General features: G+C 39.8%; 2 protein-coding genes across 13 annotated transcripts in view; one reads left to right on the top strand and one right to left on the bottom strand.

The window, feature by feature from the left end:
* Positions 1–878: 878 nt before the first annotated feature.
* On the bottom strand, positions 879–1,859 carry LOC106652156. The gene has a single exon (XM_014370951.1). The coding sequence runs from the start codon at positions 1,857–1,859 to the stop codon at positions 879–881; it is 981 nt and encodes a 326-aa protein (XP_014226437.1).
* Positions 1,860–17,224: 15,365 nt separating this feature from the next.
* LOC106652273 overlaps positions 17,225–22,305 on the top strand; it is a 79,152-nt gene continuing 74,071 nt past the window's right edge. For 3 of the 12 annotated variants that reach the window (XM_014371128.2, XM_014371129.2, XM_014371125.2), the window contains exons 1-2: positions 17,428–17,626; positions 18,322–19,058. The gene's annotated coding sequence lies outside the window, so the exon portion shown is untranslated. Of the gene's footprint in view, positions 17,389–17,421; positions 17,641–18,321; positions 19,059–20,271; positions 20,295–22,305 lie in introns of those variants that run through there. The other 9 variants (XM_023460863.1, XM_023460864.1, XM_023460859.1 and 6 more) reach the window with 8 other exon arrangements.

Here is a 22,305-nt window from a genome sequence, read left to right as displayed (position 1 = left end):
AAGTAACCCATATAACCCAAGTAACCCAAGTAACCCATATAACCCTAGTAACTCAAGTAACCCAAGTAACCCAAGTAACCCAAGTAACCCATATAACCCATATAACCCAAGTAACCCAAGTAACCCAAGTAACCCATATAACCCATATGACCCAAGTAACCCATATAACCCCAGTAACCCAAGTAACCTGAGTAACCTGAGTAACCCATATAACCCAAGTAACCCAAGTAACCCAAGTAACCCAAGTAACCCATATAACCCGTATAACCCAAGTAACCCATATAACCCAAGTAACCCAAGTAACCCAAGTAACCCAAGTAACCCAAGTAACCCAAGTAACCCGAGTAACCCTAGTAACCCAAGTAACCCATATAACCCATATGACCCATATAACCCAAGTAACTCAAGTAACCCAAGTAACCCATGTAACCCAAGTAACCCATATAACCCATGTTGCGTCGAGACCGTCAGTCGGTTGACAAATCCCGAAATGTTCCAATGAGTGACACAGTTTGTTTTTCGTGAGAAAAAATCTTATGAAAAAAACTCACGTTTATTTTTGGTACAAGGTACAACTTGCTCAATTGAGAGCACCTTTGTAAATCAAATTTATGATTTACGGTAATCAAAGAAATTGTTACAAAGAAAGAGAGAGCGAAGAGCGTAGCTCCTCTTCTTTGCACGGTTACCTGGAGAATGAATTTATTTATCATTACTCCGAGCAACCCGACAGCGGTTGCTATGCAACCTTCTTTTTTTTATAAAATATACATGTTCGATGTATATCGAACATCCTCCCCCGCCGCCGTTAACAATCAAGTAACAAACAATTTTAATTCATGAACATATTAAGTTTAAATACTTCAACAATTATAAAGTTAACTCTCATTTTGAGTATATTCAACATGAACTGGTAAAATGCAAAGAGATCTTGCGTTTCTTTTGAATGATCCTTGCGATGTCTTGACCGTAACCACTCTCACCACATCATCATCGCCAGGATGCAGCTCGACCACCCGTCCCAATCGCCACTGCAAGCACGGTTGATTTTTGTCTATTAACAATACTATATCGTCTAGCTTAATGTTGTCATTCGGGCGTATCCACTTTTGACGTTTCTGCAGCTCTGACAAGTACTCAAGTTGCCAACGACGCCAAAATTCCTGCTTTGTTTTCGTTACACGCTGCCACGAAGTCAAGCGATTATCTGGAAACGCAGAAAAATCATTTTCGGGCAATGCCGTATATGGGTGTCCGATTAAAAAATGTGCAGGACTTAAAGCTATTGGATCATTAGGATCTGGCGAAATTGGCCATAGTGGTCGCGAATTTAAAATTGCACCAATTTCTGCCGCCAAAGTACATAACTCCTCATAAGTAAATAATTGATTACCCATCACGCGTTTCAGGTGATGTTTACAGGACTTGACGGCAGCCTCCCACAAGCCGCCAAAATGCGGCGAAATCGGTGGGTTAAAATGCCAACTTATTTTCTTGCTTACTGCGTAATTCGATACTTTCAATTTGAAATCGTCTGACCTTATCATCATATACAATTCGCGTAAATGATTATTCGCGCCAACAAAATTACTTCCATTATCGGAATACATGTGTGTTGGATTTCCATGATGCGAAACAAATCGTCTGAAAGCTGCTAAGAAAGCTTCTGTTGACAAATCACTCACGATTTCAATGTGAACCACCCGAATCGACATGCAAACGAAAACGCAACCGTAGACTTTGACCTTGTTACGATTTTTAAGCTTCTTTTCTTTAATGTACAAAGGGCCAAAATAATCAACTCCGGTGTGATAAAATAAACCTGCATTATCAACTCGTGATTCCGGCAGATCAGCCATTTTATAATCGACTGCGACAGGTTGAAACCTTTTACACCGGACGCATTTCCGAATTACAAAACGAACTTGATTCCGACCATCTAATATACAAAATCTCTGTCGTAAATTAAAAAGTGTCGATTGTATTCCTGTATGATGAAGTGTCTCATGTGAATATCGAATTAATAAATCGGTTACGTAATTATGTGCGGGTAAAAGTATCGGATGCTTTTGATCAAAAGCTATGTTTGATCTGCTAATCCTCCCCCCAACGCGAATAATAAACTTTTCATCTAAAAACGGACTCAATGCCCCTATTCTCGCGCTTTTTACATGTTTTTTTTTCTTAAGACTGGCTATTTCTTCCGCAAAACAAGATTGCTGTACCAAACGAATCAGATTCTCCTCCGCATACTTAAGCTCGTCTACGGTTAACAGTTTTTTCTCCGGCTCGTCACGATTTTCAACTCTGGGTTTGCTTTTACTTTCCTTTTTTAATTTTAGCCATTGAAAAAATTTATGCCATATAGCGATTGCGCGAACTAATGCATGATACGACGAATAACGTGACGCAAAATCATTTATAAATTTTTCACGAGAAACATTAGTAACTATGCAATGAATATTTTTCATCCCGGGTATATTCAAACTTTCAATACATTGCAATTTAGGCCATACTAATTCAGTCTGTAAAAGCCATGTTGGACCTTGAAGCCATAATTTGTTTACTAAAAATTCTCGCGGAAGTTGCCCTCTCGATAACGCGTCAGCCGGATTATGTTCTGTACGTACATGTCGCCATATTACGCGTTCACCGAGCTTTTGTATCTCACTTACGCGATTCGATTCAAAAACCTTTAGTGTGCTTGGATGTTTTTTAAGCCATTGTAAAACAATAGTCGAATCTGTCCAAAAATAAGTCTTATTTATTGGAAAATTCAGCACGGGAATTATTTCCAAGTATAATTTTGTCAAAAGCACTGCTCCGCATAATTCGAGTCTAGGAATTGTTTGTTCTTTCAACGGAGCTACATGACTTTTTGAGCATAATAGTTGTACTTGTATTTTATTATTTTTATCGCGCGAACGTACATAAATGCAGGCCCCGTAACCCGCTTTACTTGCATCGCAGAACCCGTGTATTTGTACATCGACACAGTCGTCAATAAGGATACGACGCTTGATACGAAAATTATTTACTAATTCGATTTGATCAACAAATGCGCACCAAGCACTGTGAAGTGACAACGGCACAGATTCATCCCAGCCAATTTTTTCTTTCCAACACCGTTGCATTATCAATTTTGAAGTAAAAATGACTGGACCGAGCATACCTAACGGATCATATATTTGAGCAATTCTAGACAAAATCATTCGTTTAGTAACTTTCGTATCTTTCTCTATAGGCTTGACGGAATAAATGAACTCATCTCGATCTGCGTTCCACGCGACTCCTAACGTCTTATGAATCGACGTTTCATCGATCATGAAATCTACATTACCATCTCTCTCATTCAAATCTCGCAAAGCACTGTCCGAATTAGACGCCCATTTTCTAATATCGAATCCACCTTTTTTTAAAATTCCGATTACTTCGTCTCGTAAAATTAAAAGCTCTTCTATTGTGTTCGCGCCTGAAATAAAATCATCGACGTAGAAATCGCGCAACAACGCAGCCGATCCTACTGGAAAATTTTCCTTTTCGTCTTTCGCAAGCTCATGCAGCGTCCTTATCGCCAAAAACGGAGCTGAGGACACACCGAATGTCACTGTGTTTAACTGAAACACTTGCGTTTTTCCATTTATTTGCCAAAATATACGCTGAAATTTACGATGATCTGGATGAACCCAGATCTGTCTATACATCTTAGCAATATCGGCCGTTAACGCATATTTGTGAGTACGAAATCGAATAAGGTGTTCAAAAAGCTTTGCTTGTATTGTCGGGCCAGTTATTAGTGAATTATTTAACGAGATTCCTAAGTTCGTCTTAGCCGAAGCATCGAATACTACTCTAACCTTAGTTGTTGTACTTGACATTTTCACGACAGAATGATGAGGTAAATAATAACCAGCTGTTGAATCATCATTTATCGGTGTCATGTGGCCTTTTTGAATATACTCATCCATTACCTCTATATACGCTAATTGCAACGAATGATCCGAACTAAACTTTTTCTGTAAGCTCATAAATCGTTGAAATGCTAGAGCTCTAGATTCCCCCAAATCAACGTCTTTACGAAATGGTAATTTTACAACATAACGCCCGGAACTTTCTCGATACGTATTATTAATATAGTGTGTTTCGCAATCGTGAGTCTCTTTACTATCATCACCATCTGAGTCATTTTCTAATTTCCAAAATTTTTCCATTAGATTCTCTAACTTCGAAACGTGACACACGGCTTCCTTGCAATTGGACATTCCTCCTGCGACAACCCACCCAAGCCGAGTTTTTTGTAATACTAAATCATCGTTATTTTGATTTAAATTAATTTGACCAATTGAAAACATAGCTAATGTTGCACCTGAACCAATTAATAGATCAACCTCTCCTGGTACATGAAACTGCGGATCAGCTAATTTTATATTATTTGGTATATTCATTGATTCTCGCGAGAAAACTTCATCGGGAACACGATTAGTAATTTTAGGCATAACTAAACAAGTTAACGTTTTACTGAAATCGCCATGAATCGAATTAAATGTACATTGTACTATTCCTAAGGATTTAGTTTTCAAATTGTTCATAGCTTCGACCGGGAACGAGCATGGATGAAGCTTCAACGAGAGTTTATTAACGAGCTTTTCTGTAATAAAATTTGCCGTCGAACAAGTGTCCAGTAAAGCCCGACAACTTACGAAATTCCCTTTAGGATCTTTGAAACGCACCTGTGCTGTTAACATTAATTGAGACTGCAGCGATTCAAATACAAGCTTGTGATTCTCCGAATATAGTCATAAGGGATTCTTAGCTTTCGATTTCTCTGGAGGTTGACTGACGTCGCGATGTAAGAGAGTGTTGTGAAATTTCGCGCACTTCTTGCATTTGAAATACGAACACTCGCCATTGTGTCTCGATAAACAATTTCGACAAACACCGGCTTTTTTAACAATTTCCCACCTTTGCTGAATTTTAGCTACTCTAAAAGCATGACAACGGTATAAAGGGTGTTTTTCTTTATCACACGCGAGACAATTTTCAGATACGTCAGATAATAAAACTCTCGCCCCCTTGTCAGACTTGTTACGTTTATTTGCACCGGACTCTACACATGGTAATGAACGCTTTTGACCGCTCTCTCTAACACTCGATTGACCGATGGTATTTTGCTCGATCGTGAATAACCTAAATGCTGCTTCGGATATAAATGTATACAGTTCCTTCAGAATCGGTATTTGATCCAATGCTAATGTTTCTTCCCACTTCGATCGAATATCATTAGGCAGAGCGCGTTCTAAAATACGTATTAATAAATTTTCATCGAGCTTTATATCTAATGTCGCGAGCATGTTCACGTGCTGACGCATTTCGTCAGTCAGCTTGGTTAGACTCCGACGAGAACTTTCGAGAACGGGCTGTAAATTCAAAATAGCATCCAAGTGCTTAACCATCAAAATTCGTTTATGATCGTACGCGTCCAATAACAATTGCCAAGCAGAATCATAATTTTCCTCGCTAACGTTATAAATCGAAATTTTTTGTAATGCGTCACCTTGTAGACAATTTTGTAGGTACATGAATTTTTGCAATTTTGAAATGTCATTCGTGCCAACCATGGCTGTAAACGAATTTTTAAATGATAGCCATTCCGTAACGTCGCCGTCAAATTTAGGTAAATCCGCTACTGGCAATTTTAATCTGTGCGTCTTGTCCCCCGAGACTATTGAAGTAGTATTCAAGGAATTTTGTATCGTTGAAGGACTGGGGAACAACAATTCGCACTTACCGATAAGATTGTAATATCGTGTTTGTATTGGCTCAAAATCTGCTATGTTTTCTTCACCCGCCCCGTCGAGGATTGCAAGCTCATCGTGCAATTCCTCATATGATTCAAATAACGTTTTTATCCGGTCAAAACGTGCTTTCGCGGACGCAAGCTCCGTATGACTTAATGGCTCGCTCTGATCGGTACGATCGTTCACAATCCTTTCTAACTGAGTGATTTGTCCTTTCAGAGATATTCTTTTTTGGTTGATCGTTTTAATTCGCGATGCCATTATTAATGCATGAACTTTTTATCACAAAACACACAAATTTCACAGCAAACAAGAAAAAATATCGATAACTAATTAAGTTTCTCAAATGCTTGATTTAATGGCAAACGATAATTGAAGCTAACGAGAACAACGGACTAAGATGGCATGTATGAGGTTATACTTTACAAACTGCACGAAACTTCAAAAGTTTTTTTTTTTAAAAATTGTACTTAAATTTTTACTGGTTATGAACCGCCGGACTTGCGCAGCGCTGGAAACGGAATGGCCAAGATGGAGATTGGGATGAGATGTGAGAGAAGTGGTCGTTGTCGAATGTAGAGTTGGCGTGATCGTAACATTCGTTGTGAAGCATAGCGGTATGTCGTGGGATCCTGGTCACGGCACCAAAAAATGTTGCGTCGAGACCGTCAGTCGGTTGACAAATCCCGAAATGTTCCAATGAGCGACACAGTTTGTTTTTCGTGAGAAAAAATCTTATGAAAAAAACTCACGTTTATTTTTGGTACAAGGTACAACTTGCTCAATTGAGAGCACCTTTGTAAATCAAATTTATGATTTACGGTAATCAAAGAAATTGTTACAAAGAAAGAGAGAGCGAAGAGCGTAGCTCCTCTTCTTTGCACGGTTACCTGGAGAATGAATTTATTTATCATTACTCCGAGCAACCCGACAGCGGTTGCTATGCAACCTTCTTTTTTTTATAAAATATACATGTTCGATGTATATCGAACATCCCATATAACCCAAGTAACCCAAGTAACCCAAGTAACCCTTATAACCCATATGACCCAAGTAACCCATATAACCCAAGTAACCCATATAACCCTAGTAACCAACGTAACCCAAGTAACCCAGGTAACCCATGTAACCCATATAACCCATATAACCCAAGTAACCCATATAACCAGAGTAACCAACGTAACCCAAGTAACCCAGGTAACCCATGTAACTCATGTAACCCATATAACCCAAGTAACCCAAGTAACCCAAGTAACCCAAGTAACCCATATAACCCATATAACCCAAGTAACCCAAGTAACCCAAGTAACCCCAGTAACCCAAGTAACCTAAGTAACTCCAGTAACCCCTATAACCATAGTAACCCAAATAACCCTAGTAACCCATATAACCAAAGGAACCCATATAATCCATGTACCCAAAGTTACCCAAGTATCTCGACTGATCGAGGAAAGACTCGTATCAAATTTTTTTACGCTAATTTTTTTGGAATAACTTTTATAAAATTTCGGCTTAAATTTCGTTTCGGTAGCTCTTACAGATTCCTCAGAAAGAGGAAAAACGTGATTTTTCGTGAACCCGAAGCCAAATGACTGGATTTTCAGCTACAAAAACGCATCCCACAAAAACAGCTGTATCTCGGCGAAATTAAGGCCGTTTTGAAATCTGAATACGGCGTTGGAAAGGTAAGGAAAAAACTTATCAAACAATGCATTCATATTTTTTCAATAGGTGATCGTGCTGAACTGTTGTTTTGAAGAACCAAATGCACTTTTCTCGATTTACACAAAAACCACGCTTTTCGGCACAAAATTGCTCATAACTACTGAAATAATGCACCGATCTCAATTTTGACGCCGGATTCTGAAAGGTGATAAAATTTTGCATCAAAATACATGTCGCTCATAGTTTTAAAAATTTGTTAGAGTTGTCTCAAACATTCAAAGAGATAAAATATATTGTCAAATCTTATTTAAATCAGAAATCTACATGCTCGTTGAGCGACTAGTTAAAATTATTTAAGTGGGCTAAAAATTTTTTGGGGTTCATTTTTAGGCATATGGAAGACATTAAGTATAATCGAAGTTTTGAAAAACTTCGATTTTTTTGAATCAGTCTAGTGTACATTAGTCGCGATCTCTCGAGCCAGGCGAGTATCGAAGGTATCGTTGTGTCGGCGAATATATGTGATATATTTCCAGTCACAAGATGAACGAAAAAAATGCAACTTACTATTTCTGAATCTTAAACTATAAATATCAGAATACGAAGAAAAAAATTGACGCTCGCGACGCACGTTTGAATCATACTATTCCTCAATCTTCAAAAAACGAATCATAAAATTTACGCGCGTGGAGCGCGTTTGAAACATACTTTTATATTATATTATGATTTCGAAATTCACAAACAAAGAGCTTCTTACGTCTACTTATCAGCACAAGTCTTAACCTCTGGCAGAGCCCACTCACTTTAGAGAACACTTTTACGTGTCCTGAGACGTTGGCAATTCTAGATACAAAAAGTTAATTCAGATACCAAGTTGTTCATAGAGTATCGCTAGAGGCCGAACATAAAAATCGTAGCTCTCGTAAGAAAATGAGTAAAGTTTACAAAACAAGAACAAACGAGAGTGAGTCTTAATTAAAACACAATAAAGTGCATTCAAAAAAACTATACATATATGTGCTTACTATTTCATATTCGAATAAAGCATATTTGTTATTTAAAAGCGATCTTGAATGCGAATGAAAAAAATTATAAAGAAATGTTTCGCCGTTACAGCAGCAACAACAGTATTCGCTTTTTTTTGTTTGTTGAATCACCAAAAATTATGTTTTTTGTACTTGTTTTTATTGTCTACCTCTTTAATTAAAAGCATAAATACAAGTATGCCTTTATATTGACGTGAGAGTCCAGTAACTGACCTGCATATCCCTATACAGGATGTCACAAAAGTATGGAAACCTCCTAAAAGCAGGCTAAATATGCGGAGAAAAAAATTCTTAAACCTTAGGGGAGAGACGGGCATGAGTGACACCATAACTTCAAACTTGCTTCCTGAAGCGAATTTTTAAAATTTTTCAAATCTGAAACGATCATTGCAAAGGGGAGCTCAAGCTCTATAACATATATTAAAATTGGAAAATTACAATGAAATTTCAATTTTTTATTGAATTTCAAAAAATTTGTCACAATTGCCCGTCTTTTTTCAATGGCCGAGAATTGTGCCATAGGAGTCGGGCACGAGTGTCATGTATATTATCATGCAAAAAATTCATATATGTGTAGAATAATATATTTTTTTTCTCAAAAACAATGAAGTTTAGAGAAAAAGTTTATGGAATAAAAAAGTCTCCAAATTTATTGAGAAACATTCTCAAATATTTTCAGAATTTTTAGAAATTTGGGACGTGATAATATAGCAAGCTCCTCTTGGTACTATTAATTACGCTAGCAATTTTCCATCGTTAGAAATTGTAAGAGAAGATCTGTAATGCCGGAACTGGCATTATCTGTTGGGCCGCCCTGACGAACCATCGTCGATTTACCGAGTGTATAGTTAGTTATAAGAATCGTTATTAATAATTGTATTTTGAATATGATTTCATGTGAGCGCCAAGTGTGAAAGAATAGAACGTAAACACGCGTATACGTTGAGATACGAGAGCGTACATATGAACAGGAGAAGGGAGTCGAAGATTTGCTTTGAGCGCGACATCCTGGGGGATGTCTAGGTCGAATTGACGAGTACCGCGCAGGCTAGTAAGATTCTACGTCGCCCGAGTGAAGAGTGCGAGTGTCGGTACGAGTCGATTCGAGTGCGCGAGAGAGAACCAGCGGATCCAACGGCCGAGCAGACCACAAGGACGACCAAGGGTGGATCTGGACCAGGAGAAGATCTCGACATCGTGTGGTGAGTCGGGCGGCCCAGATCTTAGTCGTTGTATTTGCGAGTCGTACGCGCCGACGCGCCCACCAGGGCTACGATCGTCGCGTCTGCCGTCGACCGGGTATTCGGGTACTCTCTGAGGCCGTGTATATTGTTTATTTAATAAACGAATAAACCTGGTAGTTGTTATTGGTAATATTGAGTGTTTGATTCTTGATGGATGTGTTAGTGTAAAGAGCTTTCCTTCCCCTTACTGCATGAAGCTTACAGGTAGACCCCGGACGTGCAGAACGGATCCACAGAGCCAAGGGACACACGTAACCGACGAGGTACGTCGGGGGTAATATACGAGGTTACAGATCCGGTAAATGATTCTGTAAGTAAAATTTTATCAAGTTATCGCGCTTGTATGCATTGAATATGTGCAGATACACGGTGTAACGTAAAATTACTTTCTTTGTGCCCCAAAATTTTTAAAAACATTGTCTCATGTTTTTAAATTTGTTACCTGTTTTATAACACTCTTTTTCTCTTAGTTGTTTTATGAAATTTATTTTTTTCACTTAAAATATGATCTAATCATTGAATTTTTAATAACTAGAATGAAGTGCACATTGGTCGCAATGTGTAGATACCAGAAGCAAAATTCAACAGCGTATTGTATACTTCGAAAACTTCCCGACAATTTGCTGGTAACATATTACTTCTGGTGTTCGATGATGATATTCTTTTGAAATCGACGATTTCTGGATCAACGTCTTCTAAAGGGGAAAAAAGAAAAAATGTGACAAATTGGATCCACAACTATCGGGGCTCGTGGAGGTTACTCAATTGATATATATTTAGGAATTATTTTTGTCTTTAGGGTTAATTATATTCACTTTTTCTAAAGATAGAAAATATGGTGTTCAAAGTCTCAGGAGCCTTACCGCACAGCTCTTATTTTAATCCGATTAGAAAAGATACAGTTTCGATTGATTTTACTCAGAAAATTATCAAACGTAGCTGGTTTTACACTTTTAGTGCGAAACGAAAAATCGTATAATATAATCAGGAAGCCAAGGAAATCCCATGAATAACTTTTTTTTCCTCATCGAATGAAAATTCGAGCATACTCAGACGCTTGAACAGCGTAGCACCAAATTTTCTTTCTCCCATGACTTGTGATTATTAATTATTGTGCAGATCTTTAGTTTTTATTCGGCACATGGTATTTTTTATTATTAATATTTTCATTATCTTTTAGACATTTTATGAACACCTACGCAAAAGCAGCTTACCAACTGAATCCAAACTATAGCATCCGTTTGGATATTGGTAAATTTGAAGCGTATGCTACGAAAAAAATTAGTGAATTAAAATCAGCTGAGGGTCCAAAAGTAAAATCGAACTCAAAAATTAAAAAAGCGTCTGGAAAATCATCGACAAATAAGTTATATTTTATGTAAAAGCCGAGTTCTGGAATATTAGAACAAGAAACCAATAAACATCCTCCGAAAGCAATAATAGGTGAAACCGCCGAAAACGATATAAATATCGCGACATCGAGGCCTCGTCCAACTACTTGTGTTCCAGCCGCCGACTAGTGCCAGTGCTCTCTCTTCCTCTCTTCAAGCCGCCCTGGCCAAGGTTTTCAACCAGACTCAGTACAGATTTATACCCAATAATGTAAGTAAACGAATTTGTCAATAATAAGACCCTGTTCGAGTATAGATCTCTTCAAACCTACTGCTTGATCATGATTGCAATATAAATATACATTTTCCTCATGACATCACTGCCGCCCTGGCGATGAACGAGCAATCGTTTCGCCGGGTCGAAAGTGACCCTCGTTCCTACACAACTTAATGATTCGTGAGTCGCCGGTCTCAGCCAACCACTCGGCCTTTGTCCTCCCAATGGACGGAACTCTAGAAAAGCTCTAAATATCCAAGGCCACGTGAACATTTTGTTCACAAAAGTCAAAGTCCCTTTCAAGGACGTTACATTTGCTTCATATGTTTTAAACGTATATTTTACTCAAGGGTATTCCTGTTAACAGAAAAATAAAAATATCACTAATACTTTTAGGACTGTCAGCTAGTGCAAGATCACTACTAAATATTATTAATTAATTTAAGATTTATGTATTGACACTTTATAATTTGCACAGGCTAGGCATTTAAAACTAAAACCGTTTATGAAATATATAAAAACTAATTTTACCTCAAATTGAATTGAAAATAGCTTTTTTCAGCGTTATAAGTAAAAAATAATTTTTAATTAAATCAGTGTTGATAAGAAACGTGTAATCCCATGCCAAATTTATTAATCCGATTGGATTAAAAATGATAACAAATAAGTTTCTAATCCATTTTAATAGGGACACATGAGCAATGACCGGATACAATGACCGCGACCTACCTGTTTTGATCGGAATTGGTTAGCACAATTCATGATTGAAACAGATAGTTTTTTTATCCGTTACAATCCAGCTTTATTAGCAGGGGAGGTCGAGACCAGCGTGGCAGTTGCCGATGCTCTGGTTTTGCTCGTCGTCTTCGTGGCCATGGAGCGAGAAGAGTTTTCTTTTGTTACTCGCGAGCGCGATACTAGCGTGTTAGCACAAATCAAGATTGAAACAGATTTTTTTCATCCGTTACAATACAGTTTTTTTAGCAGGGTCGACGATCACGAGCTCATCATCATCAACGGCGTGGCGGCTAGAGCCACGCGCGGCTCTGCACATCGTCGAGCTCCACTACAACTTTGGCGTGTCGGCAACAGCCACGTGCGGCTCTCCTCATCGCAGCGATAGCATCAGCCCGGCACACGGCCACGTGCGGCTACTTGTTGCGTCATCGCCATTTTTTGGCGCCGAGACGGCGTGATAGCGGCGGCCATCTTTGCTACGCATCGGAGCAGGAAGGAGACGGTCGTCCCTTCCAGCGCGTTGCCTCCCCCTTCATTTGTGCGCTACGAGGCAACGAGCTTCGCAGCGCGGCGCACAGAGGTCAGCGCAGAGCAGCGCAGCGGCGTTCACAACACATCGACACACGACGAGTCGACAACCAGCGTTGTGAAAAACTTTCCGGAACATGGCGGCCGCTGTCATCTGCCGTCACGGTTTTATCATTTGACCCGATGCTGCCAACTCAAACCTAGGCGGCAGAACTCGACGCAACTCGGTGCGAGTGCGTGCAACGCAGCAGCAGACCGCTTCAAGCTACACTACACAACGGTGACCCTTCAAGCAACGCAGCTTCACATCGGCAGCAAAAGAAAATTATAACAGTGCACTTGAGATTTACGGGACTGTTTAATTTTTTTCTTGTGTTGTTTACCTTACAGGTTAATAGTGTGCGCACAAGACATTAATGACTCAATATTTTTAAGGGAAATTAATTAAGTTTAATTTCCCTTAGAAATTAATTTACAACAAATACATAATATTCACACATATTCAAATGATTTCATACAATATTTTTAATATTATAAAATAATATTTTAAATATTATTTTGATATTTTATAAACAATACATAATAATTTTTTTGTGCAACGCGTGCCTACGCATGTCGAATGTCACATATTCTGCTCACTTGCTGAATCATGCGAGACTCACATGACCCACGAGGCTGATCGAAATTATAATTTACGCGAGCTTTCGTTGATACCTGAGTATCACGATATAGCGCACCGGCGGTCATTACTTCAGATCAAGGAGCTCAATTCGATTATAATGTCTTCAAACAACTTTGCATGTTGCTTGGAACGATCATTATATTCACACAACTCCCTACAATCCTAGATCGAACGGTCTAATCGAGAGATGGCACCGTGATTTTAAAGCAGCACTCATGTGCTTTAAAAACTCTAATAGCTGGACTCACTCTATTCGCTTTGTGATGCTAGGCTTACGCACACACATACGCTCAGATATCGATGCCAGTCCGGCAGAGATCGTCTTCGAGACAACTCTTCGACTGCCGGCCGAATTTTTCTCTTCACAACACGCTGAGCACAATCGTAAAATCTTCAAATTTGAAGAGCTCACATGGCTGAAATTAAACCGATTACCACGTTACATCACAGTGAAACTACGCCTTTCGTACACAAAGAGTTGCCTAATTGTACATATGTATTCGTCAGATTAAATTCAATCAAAAAACCTCTCGATAAACCTTATCTTGGACCCTTCAGAATCGATTCTCGCCCATCTAATGCCTTCTATACATTATTCGTTGGCGCAATAAACTGGGGGTCGAGGAGCAAAAAGCTATTTCCAAGCTAAGGCTAAAGCCGGCCTTCGGTACTTCTACTGACATAGAGCACATGGAAGCGAACCCTGAAATCAGCGACGTGATTAGTCAAGAAATTTTAACAATCAGAATCACCTACATGACTGTGAAAAACTCTCTCCTAATGAAGAGCTCTCTTCTAACATTAATCAAACTCAAGCTAGTCAAACCGTTACTAATACTAGTTCAGATAATTGTAATACTCCTGCTAGTCAGCCCAGTTGAATTAAAGTGCCTAAAAAGGCCAAAACTATTAAAAAAGTAAGATTTCACAGCGAACACACATATAGTATTGCACACAAATCTTGTAAAAATAAAGCTTAAAGCTCGTCCTAATTATAAAAAAAAATCAGTGCCTTGCACACACAATAATTGTGATTATTGCTGTCATACTAATCTTAATTCAAATACTAAGCTGCACTTATAACTCTAAGGCAGTCAAAACTATATATTTTTTTACATAAACGCTAAGAGAAATTGACTACATTTTGTACCTAGTTTTAAGTCAAATAATTGTTCTCATCATTGCCGAAAATCTGTACTTTTAAAAAACTAAGGCAGTTATTTTTTGTTACGTAAAGACTAAACTAAGTTAACTATTTTGTTATTCTTAAACTTTCAAGCAGACCAAAAACTAAGATAATGTTTTGCTTCATCTAACCTTAAGAATTTTGTTACTGTTCAATTAATTATTTGTTCAAAAAAGCGTCAAGCACCTGTTACAAAAATTTGCATCTTCTCTTGATACAAATTTTTTTCAATTCAGCCCATACCACTGTGGGGATTCTCGCCTCCCACTCTCCTCTCTTTTGGCGCTGCGAGCTACGCCCGAAGAGAGGCGAGCGGTAAATCAAGTTGAGACGCAAAGTCGAACGCACTATAATAAAGCCTGTTCAAAGTTAACCCTTATCGTAAAGTTTTTTCGCTCTCTGGACCCAGAAGAATTGGGGACCTCTTCCACGCAATTTTCCCTCATATATGAGTAATTCTGACTAATTTTTAAAATTGCACGTACTGATGTATAAGTCAGCTAATTTACAATGCACAGTTCTGAAATTTTATCAGGGTCTTTAAGAAAACTTGAGAGACGTATACTTTTATTATTGAGCGTTTTGGTGGCAAGTCTTTTTTGTACCGCACGTTTGAAAATCGATTTTACTCTTGAGTCGAAAAACGTTGTAATGCCGGAACTGGCATAATGTGTTGGGCCGCCCTGACAAACCATCGTCGCCTTGCAGAGTATATTATTAGTTATAAGAATAGTTATTAATTATTGTATTTTAAATCTCATTTCATGTGAGCGCCAAGTGTGAAAGGATAGAATGTAAACGTATGCGTATACGTTGAGATACGAGAGCGTACATATGAACAGAGAAGAGAGTCGAAGATTTGCTATGAGAGCGAACAGAGCTCGAGTGTGCGAGTTGAGAGGGGATGTCTACGTCGGATTGACGAGTATCGCACGGGATAGTAAGATTCTACGTCGCCCTAGTGAAGAGTGCGAGTGCCGGTACAAGTCGACCCGAGTGCGCGGGAGAGAACCAGTGGATCCAACGGCTGAGCAGATCGCAAGGACGACCAAAGGTGGATTTGGACCAGGAGAAGATCTCGATATCGTGTGGTGAGTCGGGCGGCCCAGTCCTCAGTCGTTGTGTTTGTGAGTCGTACGCGCCGACGCGCCCACCAGGGCTACGATCGTCGCGTCTGCCTCGACCGGGTATTCGGATACTCTCTGAGGCCGTGTATAATGTTTATTGCATAAGAATAAACCTGGTAGTTGTTATTATTAATATTGAGCATTTGTTTCTTGGTGTGAATGAGTGTGAATCCCTGTATTCCCCTTTCTTTCACCCTCTAGGAATGTACACTGGAAAAGCCTCTACGCGCTAGGACGGACCTGCAGAGCCAAGGGACACACATGACCCGCACGGGCGCGTAGAGCGAGGTTTAAGGGTTTCAACGTACTGCGAAAGAAATAAATTTTCATTAGCTTCTTAAAAAATGGGATATTAACCAAATAATCTGAAATTTACATGTTACCTTCCTTCATTCACATACTTTAGAGAATTTGCTGTCTCGAACTTGTTCCTCTCAAATTGAAAATTTCTCAGAAGGTTTTGAGCGCGTACGCGATTATTTGGACTTTTGGCTTTTTTCTATATATTTTCATTTTTGTCAATGGACTATTGTTTTTTTTATATCTATAAACATTTTCAAAAAGTGCTTGAAAAGACGAACAAAATGAGCCCAACCAGAACCCATACCTTATTTAATAAGAATTCTACGCTTGATTGAACATTGGGATGAGCCTGCGTTAATCACTTGAAAATTTTACAAAAAAAATTTTTTTCATCAAAATTTTTACTTTCATTATAAAAAAAAATTGTTTTACAAAATAAATAAAAAATAAATAATAAATAAAGTAAATTTTATAAACCATTATTATAAACAAATAATATTATATGAACAATTTTTTTTTTCATGGAAACATTTTTTTTATTATGAATAAATAAATTATTGAATAAATAATTTTTTCCCATTCCAACTTAAAATATTAGTAAAATTTTTACTATTAGGTTTTTTTTCGCTTCAAAAGGTGCATAAGGCAACTCGAAAAAATCCAAAGAATTTTTGTTTTGTTAAAATGTACTTTTATGAATTTTTTCAGATTTTTTAATTGCTTCAGGATAAATATAAATAGAAAATAGACGTTTTTAAGGGAGGAGGGGAATAGAAGGGGGGGGGGGGGTCTGAAATTTTGGCTTTGGGATTATTTTACTACGTACGACAACATATCAAAAGTGTGTCTAGAACGGTGTCATACGTGCTGGTGAAAATTTAAAAAATTATCATTTTGACCCACATTCAAATCGTATTTAGTCAATGGACTATGGAAGAAAATAAAGCCCAAAGTTATTTTTGAGATCCTTTGTTGATAATCTTCAAGAAAAATTCACTCCTGATACTGTGCAGCTTGATTTTTCATCAAAATTTTCTGAAGCGTTATTTTAAAAGTTAGTCAGAATCACTCATATACGATGTACCACCACTGCTGTGACTGTACTACTGCTACTGCTTCTGCTGGCACTATACACATTACACAGCATTGCCTGTGTGCAGTTCCGGGGGTTGCGCGCGCTTCTCCCTCAACGCCCTCGTCGTCGTCGTCGACGTCGACGCTCTCGACGCTCGCCCTTTTTGAAGCAACACAGTCGGCAGCAGCGTCGGTGGCGGCGCGACGGCGGCGGCATACACTCACACACACATACACCAACGCATGTATACGGAACGACCGTTCCCGTTCCCGTGCGTCTGTATGAGTGAGCCTGCGTCGCGAGGAAGGGGTTGAGTTGTACGAGTACAGCCAAGAGCGCGGGCGCAAGCTCGGTGATTTAGCCCGAGAGAAAGAGAGAGAAAGAGAGAGTTGGTACTTTGGCACATCCATACGAGCATATGTGTGTGTGTGTGTGTGTGTGTACGTGTATGTGTGTTCACTACAGTCGATTCGTGTTCCGCAGCGGCGCGGTCGCCGCTCAGTCCGCCGTGGGAGCGCCTCCAGGAGTCCGCGGAGCTCCTCCCGCTTTCCAACACGTCGTGCGTGTGTTATATATATTCGCTGCATAACACCACTCACACAGTCTCGTGTCTTCTTACTACACACGTACATATACCTTAGTATATTGCTTAGTTCTCTCTGTCCTGTCTATCTCTTACTCTCTCTTTCTCTCCCTCTTAGTCTCTATCTAATTCATTCTCTCTCTGGTTCTCTATTCCTGCTACTGCTGCTGTTGATATAGGAAAATACGTAAATCGCAAGCACGTATCGCACACATATACGCGGCGCTCGTATGGTCGCGCTGTTGGTTGTCAGTATTTTTTTTTCAACGTCAGTTATTAAAATCAGTTTTGCCGAAAAAGTCTAGTTGTTACTTAAGGTTTTCTTATTACGAGTTCTACTCGCGGAGCTGTGATAAAGGTACGCATACCAATGTACACATTGTGACATATGTATGTGCACAGTGTATATAACTGCTACGTGCTTGTGCAGCGGGTAGTCTGGTAGTGCACCACTTGTCGTAGTCGTCGTCGTCTGCGCTCAGATTTCGTGTGATTGTCGTCGTCGTTGTGTATAGTAGTCGCAGTTGTGGTGCGTCGAGATTCAGTTTTCAAAAAGATAAATATAATCAAGTATACGAAGAGAGAGAATTCGGATAAAAAGGATAGATAGCCTATATAAATATAGAAAGAGAGAGCAAGAAAGGGTGTCGCGTGTGCCGTGTACGTACACATACGTACACACATACATGCATCAGGAGAGAGAGAAAGAGAGAGAGTATAATACTGGGGCGTTTACAGATATTTCAAGTACACGTAATATCACGAGACGTAAGAAGATTGTGCACAGGATCAAGTTGTGTGCATGCGTGTATGTGCGCTATTATACACGGAGGAGACGAGATAATAATAATAATAATAAATAAGGAAAATTCAAACACACGTCGGTTCTTCTCTCGCCCCATCTCATCGTCGTCTCTCTGCTCCCTCGTCGGAGCATAGCAGCTATACACAGCAGCGGAGAGTTGTGTCTTGCGGAGGTTGTGAGCGCTGCTGCGCGCGGGTGTCTCGGCTACTGCTGTGCATATCTGCTGCCCCCGTGTCTGTGGCCTGTGCTCGTGTATAAGTGTATGTTTGTGTGCGTGCGTGCCATCACGAGTTGTGATCCGCATGTTATGAAAAAATAGTGCTACACGACGCAGAATATAATAATAATAATAATAATCGACGGTTTGTGACAGGCAGGCGACATACGTTACATTATTAACATAGCGTATATCGTCGTCATCAGCAGCAGCGAGTTGTGAACGCAAGATATAGTAACAGTAGTAGTAGTAGTAGTAGTGGGTAGTAGTAGTGCGCGGGTGTGTTACTGCTGCTACGGCTGCTGCTGCTGCTTCTCTGGCTCGTCATCATAATAGTAATCTCATTGTGTTGTGCGCGCGTAAATAACTAACGAAGAGAGAGGAGACGGAGTGAACGAGCAAGAGAGAAGAGAAGAAGAGTGTATACACATCGTATAAATACGAGAGATAGAGGTGAGTTGAAAAGCTGCACAGCCTATATAATACAGGCGTATAAAACGCACCCACACACACACACGTACAAATATCTATGTATGTGTATGTGCTCGTATACACACCTACACGCTACACACCTACATCCTTGATCCGAGATCGCGCGCAGGAGAGCAGAGCAGAGCGTGCTCCGTGCTTCGTGCTCTGTTCTCTCTCGCTCACTCTTTCTCTCTGTGATGCAGCTGTGCAGCTGTGTGCTCTCTTTCTCTCCCTCGCTCGCTGCTGCTGCTGCTGCTCTCGTGCTAGCGCTATATAGCGTAATATACGCGATTAGACAGTGTCGGTGACGGGGGTATATGTATGTACACACAGGCGATGGTGTGCTGCTGGGCTCTTCTAGCACACACGCACACATACACATACAGAACGTACACCCCCTAGTTTACTGTATATATATAAAGTGTTTACACGTGTGTGTGTGTGTGTGTGTGTGTGTGTGTGTGTGTCTGAGTATAAAGCGTATAAACCGTTTGCAACAGCAGCTTCAACTATCATCTCTCTCGCTACTACTCTCCGCATCTCGCGCTCTCTCTATATACGCTATATACTCGCAGGGGGGCGGGGCCGTTTGTTTATCAACTTTGTGAGCGAGCGAGCGAAGCAAAGAGGCCTGCCACGACGACGGCTCCGTAGCAGCAGCAGAAAACTTTCCCGACGTTTATGCACACGCTTACGTTTACATAATAGAGAAGATCTCGCGCTGTGATTACTACACGCGTACACCGTATATCGATGCGCACGTTCACGTACACACCCTCTCGATATATATATATAATAATAAAATATATAAATGTGCCGCTTCGGCTTCGCAGCAGAAGTAAGCGGGAGCAGAGAGCAGATGTGCAACGGTAGTAGTTGATAATTGCGCAATATAGAGTACACGGCTTACATACTGCGATCTTTTATACGTGCGACATGTCCCCGTTATAAGTATGCGCGCTTTTAATGCACGGCGTGGTGATCGCTGCTGCTGCTGCTGCTGCTGCTTAAAGGCAAACGCCCTGCATCAGCTCGTCAGCTCTATCGGGTCGAGCTTGCTGCTGCTGAACTGACGGATCGCTCGTGTGCCTGACATTGTGTCTGTCTGTACTACTTGAGTCTCTGACACACGACGTGCCTATACGTTATACGCTTCTTATATTCTCTTGCCCTTCTTCTTAACAAATTTTCATATTCATATGGCTCTGACTTATTTCCGTAAGTACTTAGCACTCCTTTTTCTATACGTGTATCGTTTATTATGAGGGCAGTTGATTAAATTATATCAACTGTCTCGACCGCTCAATTGTTAATTCGATTTATTATTCATGCATACACGCTGTGTCCGAAAGTCGCACGATGATCGAAAATCACTACTAACTCGACGATATCATGCTTATGTTACTAACTAGAACTCGTATACAGAAAAAAGGCAAAAAAAAGCTCATCATCACACGTTTGACCGGATATATGAGATTTTTCTTTTTCTCTTTCCCTCTCTCGTCTCGTCTCTCTCTCGCTCACTGTGTTTCTGTTTTTCTTTTGCTAAAACCCTTTTCTCAAACGGAAAGATATATAACGCTCCAGAGAGGCCTTATTTTCGGTATACGGCTACGCAGAGTATATTCATCTTCTTTTTTTTTCTCATTCCACACAGCCAAGGAAACGTATATTAATTCGTCTTCACGAGCTCGCGATATGCATCTCTCTTTCTCTCTTATTATTATGAATGCAGTACGCGGGCGGTGCACCCGCCTTATATTCCGAGAAACTTTCGGCACTTAAAACGTCAATCGCTTGATCAAAGTTTCCTTCTCTTCTTTTTTTTTCTTCATTTTTCACCTAGCTCCGCGCCGCAGCATGATACATTAGGCCGTGGCGCGCATCGGAAAACTTGTTCTTCGGGTAAATAGTATTAGTCCATAACACGTGCCACGCAGCTCGCATCGTTAACGTCACCTTATAGGAGCGGCGGCGCTGGAGCTCTTCGCTGTCACGCGCTTTGCTTTGTTTATACGTATTTCACTGCGGGAAAAACTTTTGCTCGCCTATGTAAGGTTTCGCGCGTCATCTCTCGCTCTCAGTTTTACTCGCTGCTGCTGCAACAGCTACACGCCCAAAGCTCGAGTTGATATTTTAATTTAGGTGAAATTCAACGTTCCTCAATTAGTATAGTTTTAAATTTTTTTATTTTTTATTTTTTGCCTTCTTTCCAAGAGCTCTTACGATGTATGTGCGTATAGGTACCTTATAACGCGCGCGCGTAATATTTTTTTTCGCCTCTTGAAAAACCCGTGAATTTTAATTATGAAAATATAATAATTCGTTTTTTCGCCGTGATTATCTAATAGACCGTAAAGCACGCGGTGCGTTGGTGGTAGTAGTCGTGGTGGTGGTGGTGTGTAGCTGGTGGTAGTGCTAGTGGTGTATAACGATGTAAATTTTTATTAAGCGCTAATGCTGACTTCATTTAAAAGAGTACACTAGGCTGGCGCTCGAAATAACAAATATAAGAGTTGCGATGGGGGAGTTTTTACTTTATTTTACTTTACTTTACTTTTTTTTTAACATGAAAAAGAAAAATTCTTCCGAAGTAGGTTGAGCTGAAGAATTTCGATTAAAAATACTTGAAATTTATGACGTCTGCTATATATAGAGTAGCGGGCGAAGGAATCATCTGTTGATCTATACCGATTAGCTTGGCAATGAAGTATAATTCGAAGGAACAAAAAACTTGCGTCATAGGCCGAAGCTACTCACTACTACACGTATATAAGAAAGTTTCAAGTTTTTTAATTACGGGCGAGTCTTTGGCAATTTTACTTTTGGAAATAATTGAATAACTTTTGTCATTGTTTTCATTTGATTTTTTTGTTGTTGCTGCCGCTGCTGTAGCTTTTACAATATATATACGCGACTACAATTATTTGTAATATTTACACGGTCACGTGATCCATTGAGAGCAGCGCGTCTCTTTCCACTATTCCGGTATACTATTTTGAGCAGCGCCTTTTGTTTTGTTTTCGCGTGCATATAGTCGTTGGCGAATTGTTTTGCGCCACTCGCGTTTTCTGCTCCTCCTCTTCCTCCTCCACCTCGTCGTCGTCGTCGTTTTTTTTCACGTGTTTCTCAAAGATTTTTCACGACTATTCGTTTTTTTTCTGTTTTTTACGTTAGATTTTTTTTGGAATTTCGACTTTCTGCTATGTGTGTGTGTGTGTGTGTGTGT

This window comes from Trichogramma pretiosum, unplaced genomic scaffold (genome assembly GCF_000599845.2).
Source record: "Trichogramma pretiosum strain Unisexual culture from Peru unplaced genomic scaffold, Tpre_2.0 scaffold6, whole genome shotgun sequence".
Taxonomy (NCBI): Eukaryota; Metazoa; Arthropoda; class Insecta; order Hymenoptera; family Trichogrammatidae; genus Trichogramma; species Trichogramma pretiosum.
The sequence above is the reverse complement of the archived record's forward strand: the minus strand, read 5'-3'. Positions and strand labels throughout refer to the sequence as shown.

Bases quoted from the DNA above. Each gene is read 5' to 3' on its own strand.
- LOC106652156 (XM_014370951.1), bottom strand. From the start codon at position 1,859: ATGGCTGATCTGCCGGAATCACGAGTTGATAATGCAGGTTTATTTTAT.